General features: G+C 42.0%; 1 protein-coding gene across 1 annotated transcript in view; it reads right to left on the reverse strand.

The window, feature by feature from the left end:
* LOC126334682 (uncharacterized) overlaps window positions 1-24,061 on the reverse strand; it is a 42,931-nt gene that overhangs the window by 5,426 nt on the left and 13,444 nt on the right. The window contains exons 2-3 of the mRNA XM_049997158.1: window positions 14,825-14,978; window positions 8,555-8,696 (exon numbers count right to left, since the gene is read on the reverse strand). Coding sequence (XP_049853115.1) covers window positions 8,555-8,696; window positions 14,825-14,978 — 296 coding nt within the window. The remainder of the gene's footprint in view (window positions 1-8,554; window positions 8,697-14,824; window positions 14,979-24,061) is intronic.

Below are 24,061 nucleotides of genomic sequence, written 5' to 3' on the forward strand. Positions count from 1 at the left end.
GCTGTCTGGCTGCAAATTTTCCATTATCAGTTATTAAAATTTGGAAATGGTTATTTTCATTGAATAATTTTCAGAGTATACAAAACATTTTTAGAATTTTTAGTATATTATTCGAACTCGCCTTGTTACGTGCGTGGTTAACACTCTCCTTTATGACCTGCTGTAGTGTGGACAGTGAACGATTGCAGCCGATGTACTGCCGAAATTTGAGCGACTGATATAAATCGTGTCTAGCGCTGGTTGTCCGTTAGTGAATATACTATTGCACCACTATGTTTTATTTCATACTACACCGTATGGAGGTATAGGCAACGCGGGCAAATATCATAAGAAAACGGTATCAATATAATGATAAAGAACGAGAGGAGCTAACATGGTGACATGTGTTTTTTAATCTGCACTTTTCAGAAATGAAGTGTCGATGAACTTTTTTTTATGAGCTGTGAAACTTCAGGGATATTTGTTTATAATGAACAACAAATTCTAATTGTTAGAAGCTCCGTAGTACAACGATAAAGTACCCAAGACTACAGCATTCTGTGAACCATACTAATGTTGCTACTAAGAATGTGGACAGCGATCAAGTGCAAAATTAATCTGGAATGCTTTTCCCTGCCGTTGCTTGGATCGGCAGTTTCCATGGATTACGAGTATGTGGTGTTTGAACACAATAAATAGAGAGCTGAGCTGACGGCATTATCCTGGAACAGCAGCAGAGTAACAACAGGACTTCAGTGTAACTGCAGCCCGGCAATCAACTACGATTACGTGACAACCCACCTTGCCTGAAAATACAGAGCAGTGCTGAACTGAATGGAAAGAATAATTCTGCTGGCTTTTGGACATTATCCGCTCATCAACTAACAAAGTTATTAAGCTTGAATTTACCAACTGTAAATAAACTTTTCGAGGTAATTCACGTATTTTTAAAGTAGTGCTGATCGTCATTTAAGTTACATGTATAGTAAATGTACTGTATAAATTAATGCATGCTGATTGACATATGTCGAAGAGTGAGCTAAATGTGATGAGGTAAATGTAGAAAGAGATGCTAATATTAAATACAAATTTATTCCACAGTAAATTTGTGCCAATATTTGAAAGTTGCTTAGCTAAAAGATTATCCAAAAGATCCATTAAAAAATAAAGGAAGCCGTGGATAACTAAGGGAATTAAAATGTCATCCAAGAGGAAGAGGGAAATATATGTAAAAGCCAGGGTAAGTCCAGATATGATCTAGCGTCCATACTACACAAAAACAAGTGTAGCATATTAGGGAAAGTCATTAAAATGTTCAGAAGTACGCATTTCCTGACAGAAATCAATAATGCAGATAATAAGATTAAAATCATTTTGGGACATTGTCAACTGGTAGACAGGACAGCCATCAGCGTACAAGATTCCATAACAATTAAAATAAATGATTATGTTGTGACTGATAATTCACAAGTTGCAAGTACTTTCAACAATCACATTCCAAAAAAATCAGAAATTATAGGATTAAATAGTTGAATTGAAAAAGGAACAGAATATGTTAAAAACGACAATCCCCAAAACTTTCAGCAACTAGAGGTTGAAACTAATTCAATTATATAAATACTGAAAAACAAAAGCTATTGCGGGGTTACGGAATTTCAAACAGAATTCTGAAAAGTTGTTACATCTTAATAAAGTAATGTATTTTGTGATAAATGCAATGGATGTGTAGGTTATGTAAAAGGCCTAGACATATAAATAAATATTAGCGCCCTCTCCGTATGGAAAAAAGGCGTAAGGAGGTATGATTACATCTAAACTATCGGAAAATTGAGTTTTAGTATATCAATTTCTTTTTATGAAACTGATTTGTTTTCCTCACCAATCACGGTGTCTGTCGGTCGTTTGAGCTGGTGCGAGAGAGGCGTACGTAATTCAGTTGTATCAATATTGTGTTAAGTAAAAGTTCTAATATGCGAAAGTCGCAAGTTTTCATTCTACTGCCGAGCTATGTCCTAATTTCCTTCTTCCGATGAGACGAGGAATTGGATTTTAAAATTCACCTCTCCGGAGAGGAAGTCAACTCGAAGAGAGAGTAGCCGCCGCAGCCATACCGTTACTTTTTTACGTCATTGGGGAGAAAAGGTAAATTACCAAGCTGCACACCAAAACTAAAAGACATTAATATATATCCCATGTTTCAGAACTGGCACAAAGTTTTTAACACGCGCACATCTACGTCTGTGTGTGTTTCAGGGCAGACAATTTTTCGTGCAGCTTAACGATAATTACTGCATATCTGAAAAATCCAAACTATCACCAATCACTTTAAGCATCACTGGTAAAGGGAATTTTTCCAGACAGTTTAAAATGTACAGTCACTAAACAACTTCATAAGAAAGGAGACAACACAGTCTTGAACCATCTTCGTCCAATTTCCTTACAACATCTTTTTGTAAAATATTCGAAAAAATAATGTACTCACGAGTAGTCGCAGAGTTAAGCAGAAAAAAAATTAGTTACCATATCACAGTTTGGGTTCCAGAAAGGTTTCCCAATTTAGAATGTTATTCATACATTCCCTCATCAATCACTACAGGCCTTAAATAATAATAATAATACACCAGTTGGCTCTTTCCGAGGCCTTCGATTGTGTAGATGATGATACTCTCTAAGAAAAACTCAAGTTGTGTATAAATGATGACCTTACACACAGCCGATTTGAATCATACTTGGAAAACGAAAAAAAAGGTTGAGTTGAATTATTTAGAAAATGTTGGAAGAAACAGAAAATGTTAGTTACTGTGGTCCACCTATAGTCCTTATACATGTGAATGACCTTGCAGTTACCTATAAGCAAGCAAAACTGGTACTCTTTGCAAGCGATACCAGTGCTGTAATAAATCCCATTAGAGAGAAAGCAACAAAAGAGAATGGAAAATGATATTTTCGAATGAATTAAAAGATGGATGTCAGAAAATGAACTTTCTGTAAATTTTGACAAAACACACTATGGTCAGTTCTGTACTACAAATAGAATCATATCAACAACTGATGTAACGCATGAGCAGGAGTCAGTAAGTATGGCACAATGCTCCAAAGTTTTGGGTGCACGTAAGTAGAGCAGAATGCTCCAAATTTTTGGGTGTACGCACTGATGTAAACCTGAACTAGAAGAAGCATATTACAAAGCTTCTCCAACAATTAAGTTTTGCTACTTTCGCTCTTCGTATTTTTTCGTATTTTTGAAACCTCCCGAATTTCGTACAGAATAATGTTTTGGATAACTGACCACGTAGAAAGTATTGATTCCGCAAAAGTGAGCAGTAAGAATAATATATGGTGTTCACCTATGGGCATCATGTAGGTACCGCTTCAAAGAGCTAGAATTTTAATTGCGCCTTACGTATTTTCGCTGATGAAATTCGTCATAAATAATCAACCACAATTTGAGGTGAACAGTGATGAACATAACAACAACACTAGAGGGTAAAATGACCTTTATTACCTATTGTTGAAGCTATCAGTGGCTCAGAGAAGAGTTCAATACGTTGCAATAAAAGAGTTTGATTATTTTCCCAATAACATAAAAATTTTAACAGGTACCGTAGAAAATTTTATATCTAATTTAAAATCATTCGCCCAGCACAGCTCCTTCTATTCCACTGTCAAAGTCTACTTAAAAGCTTGTAACCAGTAAAAGAAAAAGAAACTTGTTTTTAAGTTAGTTGCATGACTAAGAATAAAATGATAACGAGTTGATTAAAATTAACATAAATCATTTAGTTACATTAGTAAGAGTGAAACGATAAAGAGTTCAATAAATTTAACGTTAACCATGTATACCTATTGCGTAAACTGAATCGATCCACATCATTTCGATAAAAGACTAGTTCGAATGATCTATGGAACATGTAACTAAGTAACGAATTAACTAACTAACTTCGATTTATGTGTTACTAATATACCGTCAATATTACACATATCTCTAGTTCGTGCTACTTACAGTATGCGCAGCTATTTATCTACTGTATTCTAATGCAACAACGTTGTGTGCCACTAACATAAGGTAATGTGTTATACATATACTATGTAAGTCACCTATTCGATGTCTGTAGCTGATGCTCTATTTTAAAGTGTGTTACGTTGTCAATCAGTTATCGTTCATGTATGTCTAAGACACGACATTCCCATCAAGTTGTAAGCAGGATAAGATCTGTTTTCAAATAATAATTTTGACAATATTTAGTAGAATTTGTGTCTGCACTACTATCATTATAACAGACGTGTGGTTATGGATTGAACGGTAACAAAAAAGATGTAGGTCCAGATTGGCAAGACATACGAATGTTACGTAGTGACGATCAGAAACAACATATCTCTATATGTATAGGTAGACCCATGGGAGAATCTTCCTTTGTTTTTAAAATGAATTATCAAAATACGGTCCAAGAAACTCAAGAAAAGGACAATATGCCAGGCATGCTACTTGGACGAGTAAGTAATAATTCTAAGAATATAAATAAGCTAAATATAAATATAAAGAATATAAACAAGCTAACCCTCCCCCCCCCCCCCCCAAGAACCATGGTCCTTGCCGTTGGTGGGGAGGTCTCAGCGATACAGATGGATGATTGACTGATCTGACCTTGTAACATTAACCAAAACGGCCTTGCTGCGATGGTACCGCGAACGACTGAAGAATAAAAGAGGATGTCGCCTGGTAGAATTTTACGTAGAGAATAACGTAATCACAGCTAACGCTTGTTTTATGAATCATGAAAGAAGGTTGTATACGTGGAAAAGGCCTGGAGACACTGGAAGGTTTCAGATAGACGGAGATTTAGGTTTTAAATTGTAAGACATTTCCCGGGGAAGATATGGACTCTGACCTCAATCTATTGGTTATGAACTGTAGATTTAAACTGAAGAAATTGCAAAAAGGTGGGAATTAAAGGAGATGGGACCTGGATAAACTGAAAGAACTAGAAGTTGTAGAGAGTTTCAGAGTGAGCATAGGGGAACGATCGACATGAACGGAGGATAGAAATACAGTAGAAGAAGAATGCATAGCTTTCAGAGATGGGCCTTCTTCGCAGAGGAGTTTCTGTGAAATTTGTGGCGGGAGACGATGTAATGGCAGAATTTAAGCTGTGAGGACGGGTCGTGAGTCTTGCTTAGGTAGTTCAGTCGGTAGAGCACTTGTCCGCGGAAGGCAAAGCTCCAGAGTTTGAGTTTCGGTCCGACTCACAGTTTTAACCTGCCAGGAAGTTTCATATCAGCGCACACTCCGCTGCAGAGTGAAAATCTCATTCTGCATATAGGACATTCCAACTTTTCACATGAAAAATTAGGCTATTCGTAAGAAATTGTATGCAATGCTACAATATAAAACAATCAAACTGGCTTCTAGACCATAAACTACCCATTGTTCATTGTTGAAAAGAAAAATGGTGACATCACAATAGTTTTAGATGCCAGACCGCCAAATAAAATAATAAATCGCACCATGGAACTAAGAAGGGAACTTACAAATACTGCTATAAAACTGAGAGAAGTTAAAATTTTTGTATTGATCTAATGTCAGGGTCCTGCCATGTGCCGTTCTTCCTGAATCAATAAAGCATATAGCGTTTAGTTTCGAGGGTAGAAGCTACCAACACTTTTGACTCGATATACCAGTTGCGGTTTTGCATCAGTTATTTGGGCATTATTATTGGGAATGAATTAGTAAAGAAGTTACGATTTATGTGGACAACATATTGGTCCTATCATACTCTTGAGAAGAATACGCACAGATAGTAGATGAAGTGTTTACAACATTTCAGCGAGAAAGAGTGGCAGAAAATCTCGAAAAATCCGAATTTTCAAACTTTGAAACAAAATTCTTGAGACAAAGGGTCTGCTCAAAAGGTATTATTCAAGTTGAAAGCTATTAAAGGCGTTCCAAGGCCTCAGTGCTGTGTACATTGCACTCACCGTGTGACTAACTTGAGGCATAGTAATAAATAGATTTGCAAAAGAAATAGATCAGTGTTTAACAGTTAACACATTACTATTTTTCCAAACTATAGTCCAAGCATTTACAATGCTATATCTAGTTACATGACATAGGTTTGTGGTACTCATCTTCAGCACTGAAATTAGTATCGTAACGATGAAATCATAAAATGATTTAGAATGCTTATTAAAGTGCCTTATCAACATACAAAAGAACTTTCTTAGCCCTTTTATAGTAGAGTCTATTTTCTAAGGTTGTACAACATAAGCAATGTGTTTCTTGTGGACAAAGTCATTGCGAACGCGCACTCTTGTGTAGCTTTACGATGCTACACTTTCTGAATAGTTGTTCAAATACGATGAATTCGTTGCCGTATTCCTATCTGCTTCATTAATATAATTGAAATTTGATTTTTGCTATGCAAAAGTCTACGGAACACAAACAGGGACCCAAACATCGTAATTTGAAGTTAATTTCCCAAAACAATATAAAATACAAACGCAAAAGGCAGGGGAAATATGTAGTGCAAATTGGAAATCAGCGACGCAGTACCATAGCACGCCGCTAGAGAATCCAAGAGAAAAAAAATGCAGCGCATTTCTAAAATAGAGATGGGACTCGTAATTTTGTTTTGGGTGCTCTAGCGGAGATCTACGGTACTCTGCTCGATATTACAATGTGTACCACGACTGCACACTTGAACCTGTAGACAACAGGATATTACTAACGTCATTTTACTTTTTCGATGTGGTAATTAAAATTGCCTCTCGTAAATGGGACGTTGTATTGTATTCATATTGAGATGACAACAGAAAAAAACCCAGGAAGAACATTGACAGATGGAAGAAGAATGCAGAAAGGGGAAACACTACTGGCCATTAGAATTGATACACCACGAAGATGACGTGCTACAGACGCGAAATTTAACCGACAGGAAGACGATGCTGTGATATGCAAATGATTAGCTTTTCAGAGCATCCACACAAGGTTGGCGCCGGTGGCGACACCTACAACGTGCTGACGTGAGGAAAGTTTCCAACCGATTTCTCATACACAAACAGCAGTTGACCGGCGTTGCCTGGTGAAACGTTGTTGTGATGCCTAGCGTAAGGAGGAGAAATGCGTACCATCACGTTTCCGAATTTGGAAAATTGCTGCTCGCGTTGGTCGAGATCCAATGACTGTTAGTAGAATATGGAATCGGTGGGTTCAGGAGGGTAATACGGAACTCCGTGCTGGATGATAACGGCCTCGTATCACTAGCAGTCGAGATGACAGGCATCTTATCCGCATGGCTGTAACGAATAGTGCAGCCACGTCTCAATCCCTGAGTCAACAGATGGGGACGTTTGCAAGACAACAACCATCTGCACGAACAGTTCGACGACGTTTGCAGCAGCATGGACTATCAGCTCGGAGACCAAGGCTGCGGTTATCCTTGACGCTGCAACACAGACAGTGGCACCTGCGATGGTGTACTCAACGACGAACCTGGGTGCACGAATGGCAAAACGTCATTTTTTCGGATGAATCCTGGTTCTGTTTATAGCATCATAATGGTCGCATCCGTGTTTAGCGACATCGCGCTGAACGCACATTGGAAGAGCGTATTCGTCGTCGCCATACTGGCGTACCACCGGGCGTGATGGTATGGGGTGCCATTGGTTACACGTCTCGGTCACCTCTTGTTCGCATTAACGGCACTTTGAACAGTGGACGTTGCATTTCAGATCTGTTACGACACGTAGCTCTACCCTTCATTCGATCCCTGCGGAACCCCACATTTCAGCAGGATAGTGCACGACCGTATGCTGCAGGTCCTGTATGGGGCTTTCTGGATACAGAAAATTCTCGACTGCTGCCCTAGCCAGCACATTCTCCAGATCTCTCACCTATTGAAAAGGTCTGGTCAATGGTGGCCGAGCAACTGGCTCGTCACAATACGCCAGTCACTACTCTTGATGAAGTGTGGTATCGTGTTAAAGCTGCATGGGCAGCTGAACCTGTACACGCCATCCAAGCTCTTATTGACTGAATGCCCAGGCGTATCAAGGCCGTTATTAAGGACAGAGGTGGTTGTTCTGGGTACTGATTTCTCAGGATCTATTCACCCAAATTGCGTGAAAATGTAATCACATGTCAGTTCTGGTATAATGTATTTGTCCAATGAATACCTGTTTATCATCTGCATTTCTTCTTGGTGTAGCACTTTTTATGGCCACTAGTGTAGTAAGAAGTAAATTGGAAATTTGTGGTAAGGTCTTATGGGACCAGACTTATGAGATCATCGGCTCCTGATCTTACACACTACTTAATCTAACCTAAACTAGCTTATGCTATGTACAACACACCCACCCATGCCCTAGGGAGGACTCGAACCTCCGACGGGGGAAGCCACGCGGACAGCGACAAGACGCCCCTGACCGCTCGGCTACCCCGCGCGGCTTGCAAGAAGTATTGAAACTAAGAGAAGAAAAGGCGAAGTGTCGTAAGATAATGGAAAGGACGAGTACACACTGAAGTAGCTCATTTTTGCGCAGGTAGACGAGTTATTCTCGGGTATTTGGTGCGACTCACCCGGTCCTCGCGAAGTTGGCGACTGCCGTGGCGAAGTAGAGGCGCACCAAGTCGTCCTCAGGGACCCTCTGGCCAGCGGGCGGCTCCCCGGGCAGCAGCGGGAACAGCACCGCCAGGTCCTCCCCGTGGGGCACGCCGGCCACTGCCGGCACAACACGGACACATCTCACGCTGGGGAACTTGAAAGGACCTAGCATCTATGGCCAAGGACACGCAAACACAACGGTACAGGTGAGCGCCTCTTAATCAGACGGCATTACATGATATCCAGCAGGACCACACTGGCACCACTCAGGGAAGCCGTACCGTACACTGCATGCATACAACCTCCCTCCCCTCCCCCCCCCCCACCCCCCACACAAATAGTGAGATGATCTATGGCCGATCTCCCACTACTATATAGCGATCTTGATTGTTCCAGGAACGTACCGGCTGCAGCAACTGGGATACATCGCCATCGCTTGCCCCGCTAATGATGCGTGATACCCATACTAATAAATCCAACCTTGCATGAACTATCGCAGCTACTAAGCCACTACTGCTCTTACTACCCATCCCACTGTCGCAGAGATTTTTTTTCCCACGGCACGAGCCTTGGCACTTTTTTCCCTCTGCTCTTCAAATTGCTACCCTCACTCGCGTTTCGACCACTGTCTGTTAGCTGATGGACCGTGTTAATGCGTAGTCTTACTCAAACGCACTGATAACATCACAGCCCAGCACCCTGTGATCCACTTACAAGATAACTAACATGTTGACCGAGGTGACAGTAGAACTTTTGGTCTGGTCACCACGTTAGTGCGGGCGTGGAGGGGCCCCATCTCTACTTAAATTTAAAGTCATCAGAGAGACGCAGTACCAGCTAGACATGTGAGGACACAGCCCTCGGCTTACTAGTGGAGCAGAGGGTGCGTGCTTCTAGGCCCGGTAACAGTAGAGCCAGTACGGAGGAGATCTGATCACCTTCACCCATATAGGCACACTCGGACAGTAGCATGGATGGACTGTTGCATCGCTGCTCCAACAGCCGAGATGGAGCCGAAATCGGAATACTAACATTTCCCAGCGTTTGAAGCAAGAGCGGAATGCCGAGAAAAGCACACGACAACACTTGGACGCTTGAATAAAGAAGTGATGTTTGTCCACATTCGCCTTTCCGAGAAAAACGCACTAATGAGTATTTATTTGTTTATTACAAATTGCATATATATATCATAAATGAGCATACCATTTTACTCTACTTGTTAGAAAATCACCGATTCCTTTGGCAGAAAAAAGGTCTGGCTGTTATTTCAGAGCGGCTTCTATTTTGAGGAAAAAACGACCACATTCACATTATACACCTTCATTGCAAGAATTCTTGAAGTAAATATCTGATATAACAGCTTTCCCAAACATTTACAGTACCATAGTAATTGCTTCGTTTCTAGCACACTAGCTGCTGATCTACTCATCTTTATTTTGAGAAATGCATAGCTCTTCTATCTTATTGACTCTACTGCCTGATGTTAGATTTAGTTGAATAGTGTGGTGTCCAGGGACTGTATAAGTAAGAAGTTTCTTCGAGTTCCTTAGAGTTCCTCTCTCTTGCTATCTCTGCCTGTCTCATTCGCACCTGAATAGTTTTTAGTGTTTCCCTTCATCCTATAACATCCGATGGATGTGGCCCATTATATTACTGTCTCTGCTACAATAAGCAATGGCTACCTCAAAATGGCAGAAGTGGACTTGGTGCATTTTTGTACTCCGGCGTCCATTTGACAGCCAAACTGCTACCTTTACATCTACCTTTTACTCAGAATCTTCAAACGTTCCGGAGAGGACTGCAGAGATAATTTTCTCCTGTGCTCCCAGCGCAGATAACGAGAATGAACCATACATAGACACTTGGAACACCTGGGGACGAACCTAATACGGAACAACAGGCAAGCCCAAATTGTCCAAGGACTGCCTAAAGGGCGATTCGAAGTCGACCCAATATGGAACAGGCTGTGTCAATGGGTCTATCTACAGTCATGAGCGACGCTGATGAACTACTGTGCGAGAAGACTCTCAACCCATCCGTATAACTCAGAAATGATTTCATAAAATTATTACAAAACAGAGGAGAGTTCTGTGAACAAGCACGCACAAAAAAACAAAGCTACAAAAACATTAATGTTACCCGACATACCAAATGTAGCGAAATGTTGATATATATATATATATATAGCACTGAATATAACAACAGTAAATGATCTATAATGCTAATTTATGGAATATTCAGTTTGTTACTTAAAGGAAAACGGACTTATTAAAAACTGAAATATACAGTATCGATATTCCACAATAATATATACACTGCGACTGGATTCAAGACTTCCTTGGAGATAGAACTCAACTCTTCGCACTTAATGGAACAAAAGCGAAGGATGTAAAGGTAATTTCAGGAGTCACCAAGGAAGTGTGATAGGATCGTTACTGCTCGCAGATAATGTGATTGTCTATAAGAAGATTGCAATGCCAGAGGACAGTAGCAATTTGGAAAATGAACTGTATAAGATTGATGAATGGTGCAGGAGATGGCCGGTTGACCCTGAAATAAATAACTGTAACATACTGCGTATACCTAGGAGAAGAAATCCACTACTGTGAAACTACATCATTGATGACAAATTGCTGCAAACTGTACCTATCGTGAAACATCTAGGAGCAACTATCCAGAGCGATCTTAAGTGGACTGTCCAAGTAAAACGAATAGCGGAAAAAGCAGATGCCACAAAGAAAGAAGTGGCTTACAAAATTTGTTCGACCGATTCTTAAATATTGCTCATCACCTTAGGATCCTTGGCAGGTAGGGTTAGTAGAAGAGGTAGAGAAGGTCCCACAAAGAGCGTAGTGTTCGTCACGGGATCGTTTTGTTGGCGAAAGAGAGCTACCGAGATACTCAGAAGTGGTAGACGCTACAATGGTGGTGTTGTGCATCACGGAGGGGCTCACTATTGAAGTTTCCAGTGACCACTTTCCAGAAAGAGTCGGACGACATATTACTTCCCCCCCCCCCCCCCCCCCCTCACACGTCTCGTGAAATGACCACGACCAGAATATTCGAGAAATTATAGAGCATGCCGACATTTATTCTTTCCCCCGTCGGAGGTAGGAGTCTTCCCTCGGGCATGGGTGTGTGTGTGTTGTCCTTAGCGTAAGTTGTTTTAAGTTTGATTAAGTTGTGTGTATGTCTAGGAACCGATGACCTCACCGGTTTGGTCCCATAGGAACTTACCACAAATTTCCAAAATTTCCAAACAATTATTCTTTCAAAGCACCATTCGCGAATGGAACTGGGACGGGGAATCAATTAGTGGTACCAGAAGTACTCTCCTCCACATGTAGTCGCTTGGTTAGTGGAGTTCTGATGTAGATAACTGTTCCTTCTGAGTCGTTGGTTGCTTGCAACTCCAAACTTCGTGAGGGAAGGACTGTGAAGCAGTAATCAAAATGACTAACTTCATAAACAGATGTCTACAAGATGGTCGCGGGTGAGGTCCACATTTCATTCTTACACAGCTTCCGTGAGTGGTGGACAATTTCTTTCTTAATGTTGAGTATCCGATAAGATTATTTCATATGACATTACTAAACGAAAGTATGCGAAATACGTTTACTTAATGATTTGTATCTCCTCACGACTGGAAGTGCAAATGTAGCTCTATTGAGTTGTTTTAGGCGTTCAAAAATGTGTTTTTTTTTCAGTTTCAGTTCCCGTCAGTAAGGACGCAAAAAGTTTTGAAATTTCCGCCCTACTTATTATTTCTCTCGGTGCATTGATTTTAAAGTTGCGTATTACCGTTAGACCTGCAAACCTAAATACGTTGTGTTCTTCTAAAACTGATAGTGAGTCCATTAGTAAAAAAACCACTCAATAATACTTTTAAGAACGTTATTTACCATTTCCTCTGCTGCTGCATGTGTCTTTGATTTGGTTACGGTAGTAGTGTCATTGAAACAAAAAACTACTTGTACTTCATCTACATCTACATATATACTCCACTAGCCACCAAGAGGTGTGTGGCGGAGGGCACAATTCGCACCAAAGTCATATTTCCCCCATCTGTTCCAATCGCGGATCGCGCGAGGGAAAAACGACTGCTTGAAAGCGTCAGTACGAGCTCTAACTTCCCTTATCTTTGATTGGTGATCATTGGACTATTTGAAAGTTGGTGCTAATAATATATGCTCTACATTCTCTGTGAAGAGCGGATTTCGGAATTTAGTGAGCAGCCCCTCCCGTTTAGCGCGTCGTCTATGTGCAAGTGTATCCCACTTCGAACCTTCTATGAGATTTGTAAAGCTCTCGCGATGGTTAAACGCACCAGTCACGAATCTTGCCGCTCTTCTTTGGACCTTCTCAATCTCGTGAAGCAGACCCAACTGGTAAGCGTCCCATACAGACGAACAACACTCCAAGACTGGACGAACTAAAGAACTGTAAGCAATTTCCTTTGTTGAAGGACTGCATCGATTCAGGATTCTTCCAATAAACCACAATCTAGTGTTTTCCTTGTCCTTTACTTCTGTAATCTGATGATTCCATTTGAGGTCATTTCGAATAATCACACACAGATAATTGACGGATGTTACCGCTTCCAAAGACTGGGCATTTATTTTGTACTCGTACATTAATGGGGATTTTTGCCTTATTGTACGCAGTACATTACTATTAGTAATATTGAGAAATAACTGCCAGTCATTACACCACGCATTTATTTTCTGCAAACCCTCATAGATTTGTTCACAACTTTTGTGTGATACTACTTTCCTGTAGACTACAGCATCATCCGGAAACAGTCTAATGCCGCTGTCTATACCATCAACCAAATCGTTTATGTAAATCGTAAAAAGCAGCGGATCTATTACGCTGCCATGGGGCACACCTGAAGTTATGCTTGTTTCTGTTGAAGTCACCCCGTTCAAGACGACATACTGCTCCCTGTCTGTTAGAAAACTTTCTATCCAACTGCATATGTCATCGGATAGACCGTAAGAGCGCACTTTTTGGCGCAAGCGACAGTGCGGAACTGAGTCGAACGCCTTTCGAAACTCGAGAAATTTGGCATGAACCTTGGAGCCGGTATCTACAGCCTGTGGTATATCATGCACAAAGAGGGCCAGCTGTGTCTCGCACTATTTCCTAAAACCATGCTGGTTTCTGCAGATGAGCTTCTCAGAGTCTAGAAAGGTCTGAACACAAAATATGTTCCACAATTCTACAACAAACCAATGTCAGTGAAATTTTCCGGTAATTATATGCATCCGATTTTCTACCCTGTTTATAGATTGCTACGATCTGAGCCTTCTTCCACTCTTGTAGATCTTTTCGCTGTTCCAATGATCTATGATAGATGCTATAATTGTAGCATAGTCAACATATATCTTACAAGGACACCGTCTGGGCCAGATGCCTTCCTGGCGTCTAAGGATCTTAAATATTTTACAATCCCAGATACACTGAACACTATGTCAGACGTCTTTGCGTTTGTTCGATAGTTGGAAGGGGTAATGGTGCTCCAGCCCTCTACCGTAAACGAGTTTTTGAAAGCTGGGTTTAGAATTCCGGCCTTCTTTTATCATCATCAGTTACAATACCCGTACTGTCAGCTACATTAGACGGAAAGTTACTGTCAGATACATTAGACGGAAGGTCATTAACATATTGTAGGAGAAACAACACTGGACCTAACATAGAGCCTTGTGGTAGGCTGTAAGTGATTCCTCTCCAGTCAGAAGAATCTGTCCTGCTTACATAGGGTGAATTATTAAGTAGAACTTCATGCATTCTTTTGGTAGATACGACGTTGGTTGCTACACCAATAATTCCATAAAATCTCAGTTTACACGTAAGGCTAGATAGAGGAAGTAGGAAAGATCCATAGAAAGAAGCACTTTTCCTCACAGGTTCACTTAGTAAGTACGAAAGCGTTACGGATATGCTCATTCAACTGCAGTAGTAGACGTTACAAGAGAGGCGTTATGCACCACAGTGTGGTTTACCACTGAAATGCGAAGAAAAGTCCTTGGAAAGTCAGCCGATATATTGCTTCCTCTCCAGCACATCTCATGACAAGACCATGATAGGGGGACGTGACAGTGTAACACAAAATACCGTCTGCTACACGGGATACAGAAGTAGATGTGAATATGGGTGTAGACTACTTTGTATACAGACAGGTGTCCGTAATAGTGTGAGTGGGTGGCGCGCGCCATTACCGTGCTAGATGTGGTGGTGCTGACCTCCCAGACTGTTTATGAGGTGCAGCGGCGTCCCCCAGAAGCTGTGGCGAGGCTGGTGCGACAGCAGGTAGAGGAAGGCCGGCGGCGGAGAGTGTGCGGCCAGCGCCCGCAGCGTGCGCTCCATGGGCTCCACCATGTGCAGGTCCGCCAGCAGCTGGGCAAGGCCTGCTCTCAGCCACCCCTCTCTGCGACACGTCTCACAAACATCTTAACAATATACTCCTCCAGTCTGGCTTCAGTTCCTCAAGACATTCTGACAGGCAGCCATCTATTATAACCACCCCAGAAAAAAATTTAACTCACCTCCAGAAGACATCACAATAGTACCGTGTAATAGCGATAACGGCGTAAGTTCACGAGGAAGGGAGTCTACAAGATTCTTCACGTATGCTAAACCCAATCGAGACAACTCGTTGATGATGGCGTCCCGCAGAGCTACCAAACTGTGGATATTCGATTGCTACTTTTCACCTGCTGTTCCGAAGACTCCTAGACATTTTCAGTGGCTGTACGATAGGGTGACCTAGCGGCCCATTCGAGGTGCGATAGGATCCCTGAGTGGTCGTTAAACCACGAACGTACGCAGCAGGCGTGTGAAACGGCTATTATGGTTCTGGAAGACGTGAATCCCCAAAGCGTTCTCGTCATGAAGATGTAGAAGAAATAGGTACGCTTCGGCACCGAGAATGCTGAAATAAAACTCGTGATCCATGTTCACGGTAACGAGAATGACTGCGCCTAAACCAAGGAACCTGAGAAAAACCCAAAACATCTGAAAACCACCTCCGGCCTGAACAGCACCGTCTCCACACTGCGAATTAAACGACGCTCTCAACGTATTGCCACCTCAACATATTGCCACCCTCTCAACGTATTGCCACCTCAACATATTGCCACAAAAATTAACTACCAGAAATACTTGAAGAAAAAAACCCCAATTCACTAAAATAGTGTCGTAACAGGTCCAACACTTCCCAACGAGAGTAAATTTTGCAGAGTAAAACATCTCATTTCTGGCTATGTTGAAACTTTTGTCAGCCGTTGACAAGTCCATCCAGTTCTCAGCAACAAAGTTTCGGATGTTCTTGAGGAACATTACCTGAGTATTTCGGTACCAGAGATCAGTGGTTTCTAGTAGTTCATTACAGAGTAATAACGCAATAATGATTTATTCAGTTTGTTACGCCAATCACTTTCCGCAAAAGTGAAAAATCCTGTCAGAATCAGTCACTCACCGCAGAGTAATGCAGCAACCCTCCGACGTTGCAAACGAAAAGCGGTTAACAGCTTTGCATCGCTCTTCCACTGCATTCAGGGAACTCATACACGAGGCGCACAGCTACCAACTCTTCCTCAGTAAACTTGTCCCTACTCCCGTATACTTCTCTAAACTTATGCTGACACTATTAGAAAAGCAAACCCGAGGCAGAACCGAGCGGGACGCTACAGTTGTCTCAGCATTTACCATGAATGGTAGAAAAATTGTTTCCAAACAAGAAACATAGCGCATCAAGTGGACATTTTCAGTCTCGTGTAGCTATTTTCAGGGCAGTAGAGATACAAAGGTAAATGGGAGTAAGAAATCAAACGAAATGCAATTACTCTGTAACGAACTACCGGAAATCACTGGCCCACTTACCAGTATGGATAGTCTTTGGGCTATGGCTATTTGTGTACCCAGCAGAAGGATCGTCTTACTTAAGTGTCCTACAGTACAGGCTCAGAGTCTAAATATTACACACTTCCTCCAGCTTAGGCAAATGGAGAAAATCGGTTTGTTCTTCTTGCTTTCGATGTGGTCCACATTGTGGTTTAAGGGGGTTACGGAGGCGCCATTTAGTTCATAGGTGGTTCCTGAGAAAACGCGAAGAAAGCGTTTTTCACGACTTCTTCGGCGTCAGCACCGGACATCTAAACAATTGCAGCAAATCGTTCAAATTCTCTAGGCAATTATCTAGAAGTAGCTTCTTTCAGTTTTCCAAAATCTTTATCTATTATAGAGTAACATCCCAAAAAACAAAGTTTTTGGATAGCAAAATCGAGCTGCGGATTCCAAAACGTCTATGCACAACAAATGGCTGTCATTTTCACGACATATTCCTAAGATTAATTCTCGAACAATCTTGACAATTTACTTGATATATTTATCTGTTTCCGAGATACAGAGGTTCAAAGTTACTCTACTTGTACACTTCAAATACGCTCGTAAAATCCTATTTGACGCGGAAGTGTAATTCATAACATGACGTAGCACGGAGACGTAAACAGTAAGGTGTCTCCGTTATCATCAGAAAGGTTCCGGGAACCTCACGTTGTAGTCCTGAATCACATACAATATTTTTCTGCACATAAAAACCGCTCTCAAGAGTTAAATTAGTTTTGAGTGGTTTCAATTTCACATAAATAAATTGCCAAAATTTTACGGACACATAAAGTAGCTTTCATATGAGTGACATGCACTACTCTAGCAGGGAAAGGAAGGCAATCAGTGGAAAATGCCTCCTATCGGAGTTCAAAAACGCCGAATATGCTCCTGTTTAAAAGACTATAACTGAAAAGTGGGTATCATGTGCCTCATTCTACCTTCCTCAGCGCCTTTACAATATTTCCCACTAATTTTGGCATGCGAAAATATTCGTTCTTTCTTATGCTGATATAAATCGAGACAGTGGCAGTGGAAAAGAGACGGACGAGTTATAAATACTGAAAGATAGCAGACACTTTTTTCATTTGCTGCTTTTGTTCGATGGCCCACCCTCTGATTGCTTATGTCGGGTCTGTGAATGCCTCTTGGTCGCTGTGACTGGGTTCGGGGTCCAAGGCGGCAGGGTAATACTATCTCCGCACTCGACTCCACTCCCACCGTTGCCCGCGTCCCGTCACATGGAGGCGGGCTTTTGTTTCCTTTTTCAGCAGCTCATTCAAAAATTTTCATATAATAACAATTATGAATAAACAAATAATAACAATTATAACAAAATAAATACAAATACAAATCCATAAAACAATGAATAGTAAATTCTGTTAACTACGAGAAGCAAAGATAGAGAGAAGACGAAAGAAAGGAGAAGACAAAGAGTATCGCATCACCGATTTAGAGTGGCGGTGAGGGTCTTGGAAGGGCTTCAGAAGTTAAGTCGCATAGTGCTCAGAGCCATTTGAACCAGCCATCTAGCCAGTACATCACCGCTCTGTACCTTATTGTGAGATCTATCGGGAATACTCCAAGTGCCACACACAGTGCTTTATCTGAGGTGGTAGCGAAGGCCCCAGATAGTCTCAATAATACACTTCTCTGCCCACGTCAGACAATTGTCTTGTTAGTTGATAGGCTTAGTTTGTGTGGCCATGTGCTTGCGGCGATGTTTAGTACTGGCTCGAAGAGAGCACAATTGTATGTTCCCTTGACTGAAGTGGTCCGAGTTTAGCCTTGCCAGTTTGTGGAGTATTTTTTCTGCATTGTCCGTCTTGATTTTTATGTGTAGCTGGAAATACAACTTTACAACTTTTCATCGATGTGAACCCCAAGATATAGAATGATATGTGATCATTTGATGTTGTTGATTTTGATTTTCACTGTTGGGCTCCTCTGCAGGAGACCTTTCAGCTGAGTGTACGTTGTTTTGTTTTCCGCTATCTTGAGTTTTTTGTTGTTGCACCATTGTATGATGGTGCGTAGTGTGCCACTGGCTCTTTCTTCTAGCTAGGTCCTATTGTTCACAGCTATGACCACAATTAGATCACCTGCGTGAGCGACAGCTTCTGTCATTTCATGTCCCTCCAGTACCTGTAGAAGGGGTGCCAATCGATGTCCCAGAAGATGAGGCCACAGATCGACGCTTGGGGACAGCCTTTCGGCCGGCCGGTGTGGCCGAGCGGTTCTAGGCGCTTCAGTCTGGAACCGTCCGACAGCTACGGTCGCAGGTTCGAATCCTACCTCGGGCATGGATGTGTGTGATGTTCTTAGGTTAGTAAGGTTTAAGTAGTTCTAAGTTCTAGGGGACTGATGGTCTCAGAAGTTAAGTCCCATAGTGTTCAGAGCCATTTGAACCATTTGACAACCTTTCGTGATACGTTTGATCACTTTCTGGCTGTCCATTTGCCAAACGACAGTTCTATCCCTGCAGTACTCTAATAGAATGTTGTAGAGGGTTTATGGTACCTCTAAATATCTTAACCTCTGGAACATTGCAGGCCACCATAGACTGTCAAACGCGCCTGCAATGTCGATCATGATTGCCATAGCACATTTGGAGTGGGTTGTGTGTGCTATCTCTAGAGCTCTGTTTATAGCATCATCCATTGATTTACCTGATTTAAATCAAGACTGGTGTGGGGTAAGGCTGCGCAGGATTCTGTGTGCCTGTAATCGTTTACACCGCAGTTTCTCTTTCGTATCTTGGCTAAGGTATTTATTAGGCAGATTGGTCTATATGACTTTGGATCCGAGGGATCTCTGTCTAATGATTTCTTCATTATGGCTGCTTTGGAAGTTTTTCATACTAGAGGTATTCTACCCCGCCGTAATGCATCGTAGTTAGAAGTGGGGTGGTCTGTGGTGTTATTTGCTTCAGTACCTCTGAGGGGATACCATCTGGCCCGGTTGCTTTCTTATTTTTGAGTTCTGCATCGCTAGCGCGACTTCTTCTTGTGCAAATGGGCAGGTGACGGTATTTGTGTAGCATGGTGTATTTAGTTCTGTGCGTATGACTGACTGATGTGCGGTATCGTCACCATCATTTTCGCCTGAGAGGAGCTCATGCAGCAGGAATTGTGCTGTTTGTCTCCGTCCCTTTGTCATTGTGCAGTCATCCTGTTTCAGCGTATCCAGACTAGTGGGCTCTTTACTTTTTCTGTTACTATTCTGTAGGATTCCCCCCAATATGTTTGTTTGCGTTTGTGTGGTTACTTGCCTGTCCCGGAAATCCGTTCTCGTTGTAAGCAGTTGTTGTTTGTATATGTCCTTGGCTTGCCTATGTGTTTGTAGTCTTATTGTCTATCCCTTACAGGTATAGTACGTTGGTATAGCTGTCTAGTTCTTCTTGTCTCACGTTTGAGTCGAGTGAGTTCGCTGGTCCATGGTAGTGACTGTCGTTTTGTGCTATGAATTGTTGGAATTGAAGTGTTTTGCGCGAGTGTAATGATTTCTGTGGGTTTATGTTTATGTGTCCTGTAGTCAACATTATTTGCAATGTCGTCTATGTTCTTGTCTATGATTGTATGTTTTACATTGTCCCTGTTAGCTTTGCTAAATACGAGTTCTTTTGGGAAGTGGTGTTATATGTCTGTGTTGTTGCCGTTCTACTGTGAAAAATGGTTCAAATGGCTCTGAGCACTATGGGATTTAACTTCTAAGGTCATCAGTCCCCTAGAAGTTAGAACTACTTAAACCTTAGTAACCTAAGGGCATCACACACATCCATGCCCGAGGCAGGATTCGAACCTAGCGGTTCCAGACTGCAGTGCCTAGAACCGCTCGGACACCCCGGGTGGCCTTATAGGATGAATCTTATTGCATTATGGTCACTTGTGGTAAAGTCTTCGTGTATTGTTCACTTTGATATTTGTTTGTTGGCGGCGCTGTCTGCGATTGTTATGTCGATGTTAGATGTATGTCCACTGGATCTACAACACGTCGGCATGTATGTGTCTACGTTCCTGAGTCTTTTCTCCTGTATTACGTGGTTGACAATTAAGCCTCTGTCGCACGTCCTGTCAGAGTTCCACAGAGTGGATCTGGCATTGATGTCGGAGGAGATGACCAGTTTTTTGCCCTTTGCGTAGTCGGAAAACTGTATTATTCGGTCTGCATAAGACTATTGTGTGGCTGTATTGGGCATATAGTGATGCGATTATCCATGTGTTATTGTTGTGAGTTACCTCTACAGTAACCAAATGTTCATCGCAGAGTTCTGTTATCTTAACTACGTTAACTTCCCTATTTACGATTACCACCACAGTTCTGCAGTCAATGTTGCCTGTGATTACGACTGACTTTGGGCTGAAGTAGTGGAGTCTACCCCAATTGACGTACGGTTCTTGTAGGCAAACTATGTCTATTTTTATGTCGACTACTACCTTCAGGAGCTCAGCACTTACGTGCTTGCTCCTCGTGGTGTTAATTTGTAGAACGTTCATCAAGGGTGCTTAATGTGGACATAGCAGCATTTGCTACCTGTTTTTGCGTAATCAAAGTATGTCCTGCCACGAGCTCGCACGTGATCGGTATAGACTGTGTCAGTGTTGAACTCCTCTCTACTCGCACAGAGCTGTAGTAGGAGGTCTAGGAGGGTGTCTGGGTCAGTTGGTAAGTTTTCAGACTTTGGGGGATTCTGTCTGTTTTTTCTCGGTAGATGGAAAATAGACAGAATCACCCAAGGGATGTGATTTCCTGACGACCAGTCTCTGCGCGGCCTGAAGGATATCTTTCCTTTCTAGCCTACTTAATTTTAGGTTTAATTCTGATGTATCATAGAGTGTAGGCTTATTGTTAGGGTTGTTGTTCCTTGAGGCGGCAGGCGCTGGTTGTTGCTCGAGGGCCTCGTTGTGAGTGAGGGGCTTTGTGTGGCTGCTTTTGGGGGACTGTTGCTGGTCCTGGTATCGCTACAAGGTGGAGATGTTGCTTGAAACGTGTCTGGCCGATTCTCCGTCGGGGGGTCCGAAGATGTGGTCTGCAGCTTGTGCAGAGGACGTTGTGGATGGGTGTGCACTACTGGTACTTCACACGGCTTATATTGCGCTCTAGATGTCACACGCATAGATATTGTATTGGTGTCACACGGGTCAGTGTGAATTCCACTGTTGATGAGAAAGGGTAGAGTTTGGGTTTCGATACTGATGGTCTTAGTTAGTGTGTTTGACTCAAGGGATTGTTTATGGACACTACACTCCGTGAGGGGACAGGTATAGTCATAGCCATGGTCACAGTAATCAGCGCATACAGCAGAGCACTGCATTCACTTTCCGAATCCGCTTGAGTAGCGTTCGTCTATGTCGACGCTGAATCACGCGGCTGGCAGTTCACCCACTCGGTATCGTGTGGCGCTCACTCACCGAATGATGGGCAACAGCCGCGTGGCTTTGCGACGCTGGTAAGGAAACATGAGCTCTACACAGCTTCGTCACGAGTATTGGCACTGATGATGCCAGCAAACGAACGAACGAACGAATGCATTTAGATTTAGAATTTCTTTTCAGTTGTTGATTCTCCGTGTTTTCTATCGAGAAAGTGTGTGCAGTATACCGGAGGTTCACCAAGTTTAATCACAGTACAATGAAATTTAAATTGACTGTCGAATATTGAATGTTACTGAAAGTCATTGTTCCAGCTGAAGAACTTAATATTTGCGTGAAAGAACAGATGCTGAAATAATGCCCACTTTCCGTCAGTTGCTAAAACTGCTCCGGAGTTGAGACATGTTTCGAAATACACAAATTAAAGATATTTATGTTGAGGAGTATGAGACCAAACTATTCAATCCAGCTACTGGTGAGTAAATCGAACAAATGAACTAATACAACTAATTATATTTGATAAAATGAACTAAAAGAGAAAGGAAGCATAAGATGTAGACATCAGAAGAGATGGGTACCATTCGAATAAATTTTTGTCTGGATAATTAGTCGAATAAGTAGATTATTCAAACAAATTTATTCGCCAATAAATTACTTGTAAATTAAATAACGAATAACATATAACGCCATAATATTTTCTTTGTTTACTCCTTATACAGAATTGGTACTGGTTTCCTTCGTACAGTGCGGTTTCTGTTTGATAAATAACTTCATGGTTTGTCTAGAAATGTGCCTCTGCGGCTCAGTGGCATAAATTCCAGACTTAAAAACTAAAGCTTTACAGTCCTATCCTCAAATTATCCTGTGATGCCATCTGTAACGTAGTGCTTCTTTCATTTGTAACAGTGACTATAATACCAAATAAAGTAGCACCGGGTTTCGTAGTACATGTTGAAATGTAGATCTCCCACTAATTGGATGTATAAGTTTGTTCAGTCGTGGTAGAACGGCTTTACTTGACCCACAGTGTAACAAATGAAACATAAATATACTTATGGGCGGACGGCCTTTGCAGTCAGAGACTTATAATGCACTAGACAGCCTGGTTGAGACAGCCGCAATGTTGAGCAGCCAGCTGACGGCCATTCAGAGCGATCAGTCGAACGAGTTGGACGTGAAATCTGTTATGTCTTGAAACTTCCTGGCAGATTAAAACTGTGTGCCCGACCGAGACTCGAACTCGGGACCTTTGCCATTCGCGGGCAAGTGCTCTACCAACTGAGCTACCGAAGCACGACTCACGCCCGGTACTCACAGCTTTACTTCTGCCAGTACCTCGTCTCCTACCTTCCAAACTTTGATAGAGCACTTGCCCGCGAAAGGCAAAGGTCCCGAGTTCGAGTCTCGGTCGGGCACACAGTTTTAATCTGCCAGGAAGTTTCATATCAGCGCATACTCCGCTGCACAGTGAAAATCTCATTCTGTTATGTCTTTTTTCTCACAACAGAGGAAAAGCCACGTTATCCAGGCTCACTACAAAAATTATTTTTCCGTTATTTTATTTGATTTCTACGATCCGGATTTTAAGCTGACTTACATACAGTAGATGTTGGACCATACTGAGCATATAGTGACTTATCTACTTTTAAGGAATGAATTTTGCATGAAAAACTCGTTTGATAACTTACCCATATCGGAGAGAAGCCCCATAAGTGACAGTGGCGTATCGATGCTGGGTGTCATTGTCGGAGATGATGCATTTGGTTTATCAAGAAATTTAGTGCGTCCTTATGGAGGAAAGAATTTAAGAAACAAGAAAAGTATCATTAGCTACCGATTTTCTCGGACTAGACGGTTTATGGAATGACGCTTAGTACTCTGGCAAATAAATGGAGTACTTTTCATCGCCTAATGGATGTTCGAGAGGAATATGCAGTTTCCATAAAAAAAAGCAAGCTCTGTTTTACAAAACTGTGGCAGAAAGCTATGGCTATAAATTTGAAGACTGCTATACATCCTTCTAGGCACTACAAGCTGTCCAAAGTCATTGTGAACTTTGTTTCAGGATGCAAGCAAGGTCTGCCTAATTCGAAGGTGCACAGACGCGAAGGCAGACATATACGCTCTCCAAGAGACACCCTGATCACAACTAGCTATGCAGAGCCAGGTGGCTGCAATGCAGTCCGACGTGATCTAATGGCTGCCGCAGTTGGGAAACCACAG

This window comes from Schistocerca gregaria, chromosome 2, assembly GCF_023897955.1.
Source record: "Schistocerca gregaria isolate iqSchGreg1 chromosome 2, iqSchGreg1.2, whole genome shotgun sequence".
Lineage (NCBI taxonomy): Eukaryota > Metazoa > Arthropoda > Insecta > Orthoptera > Acrididae > Schistocerca > Schistocerca gregaria.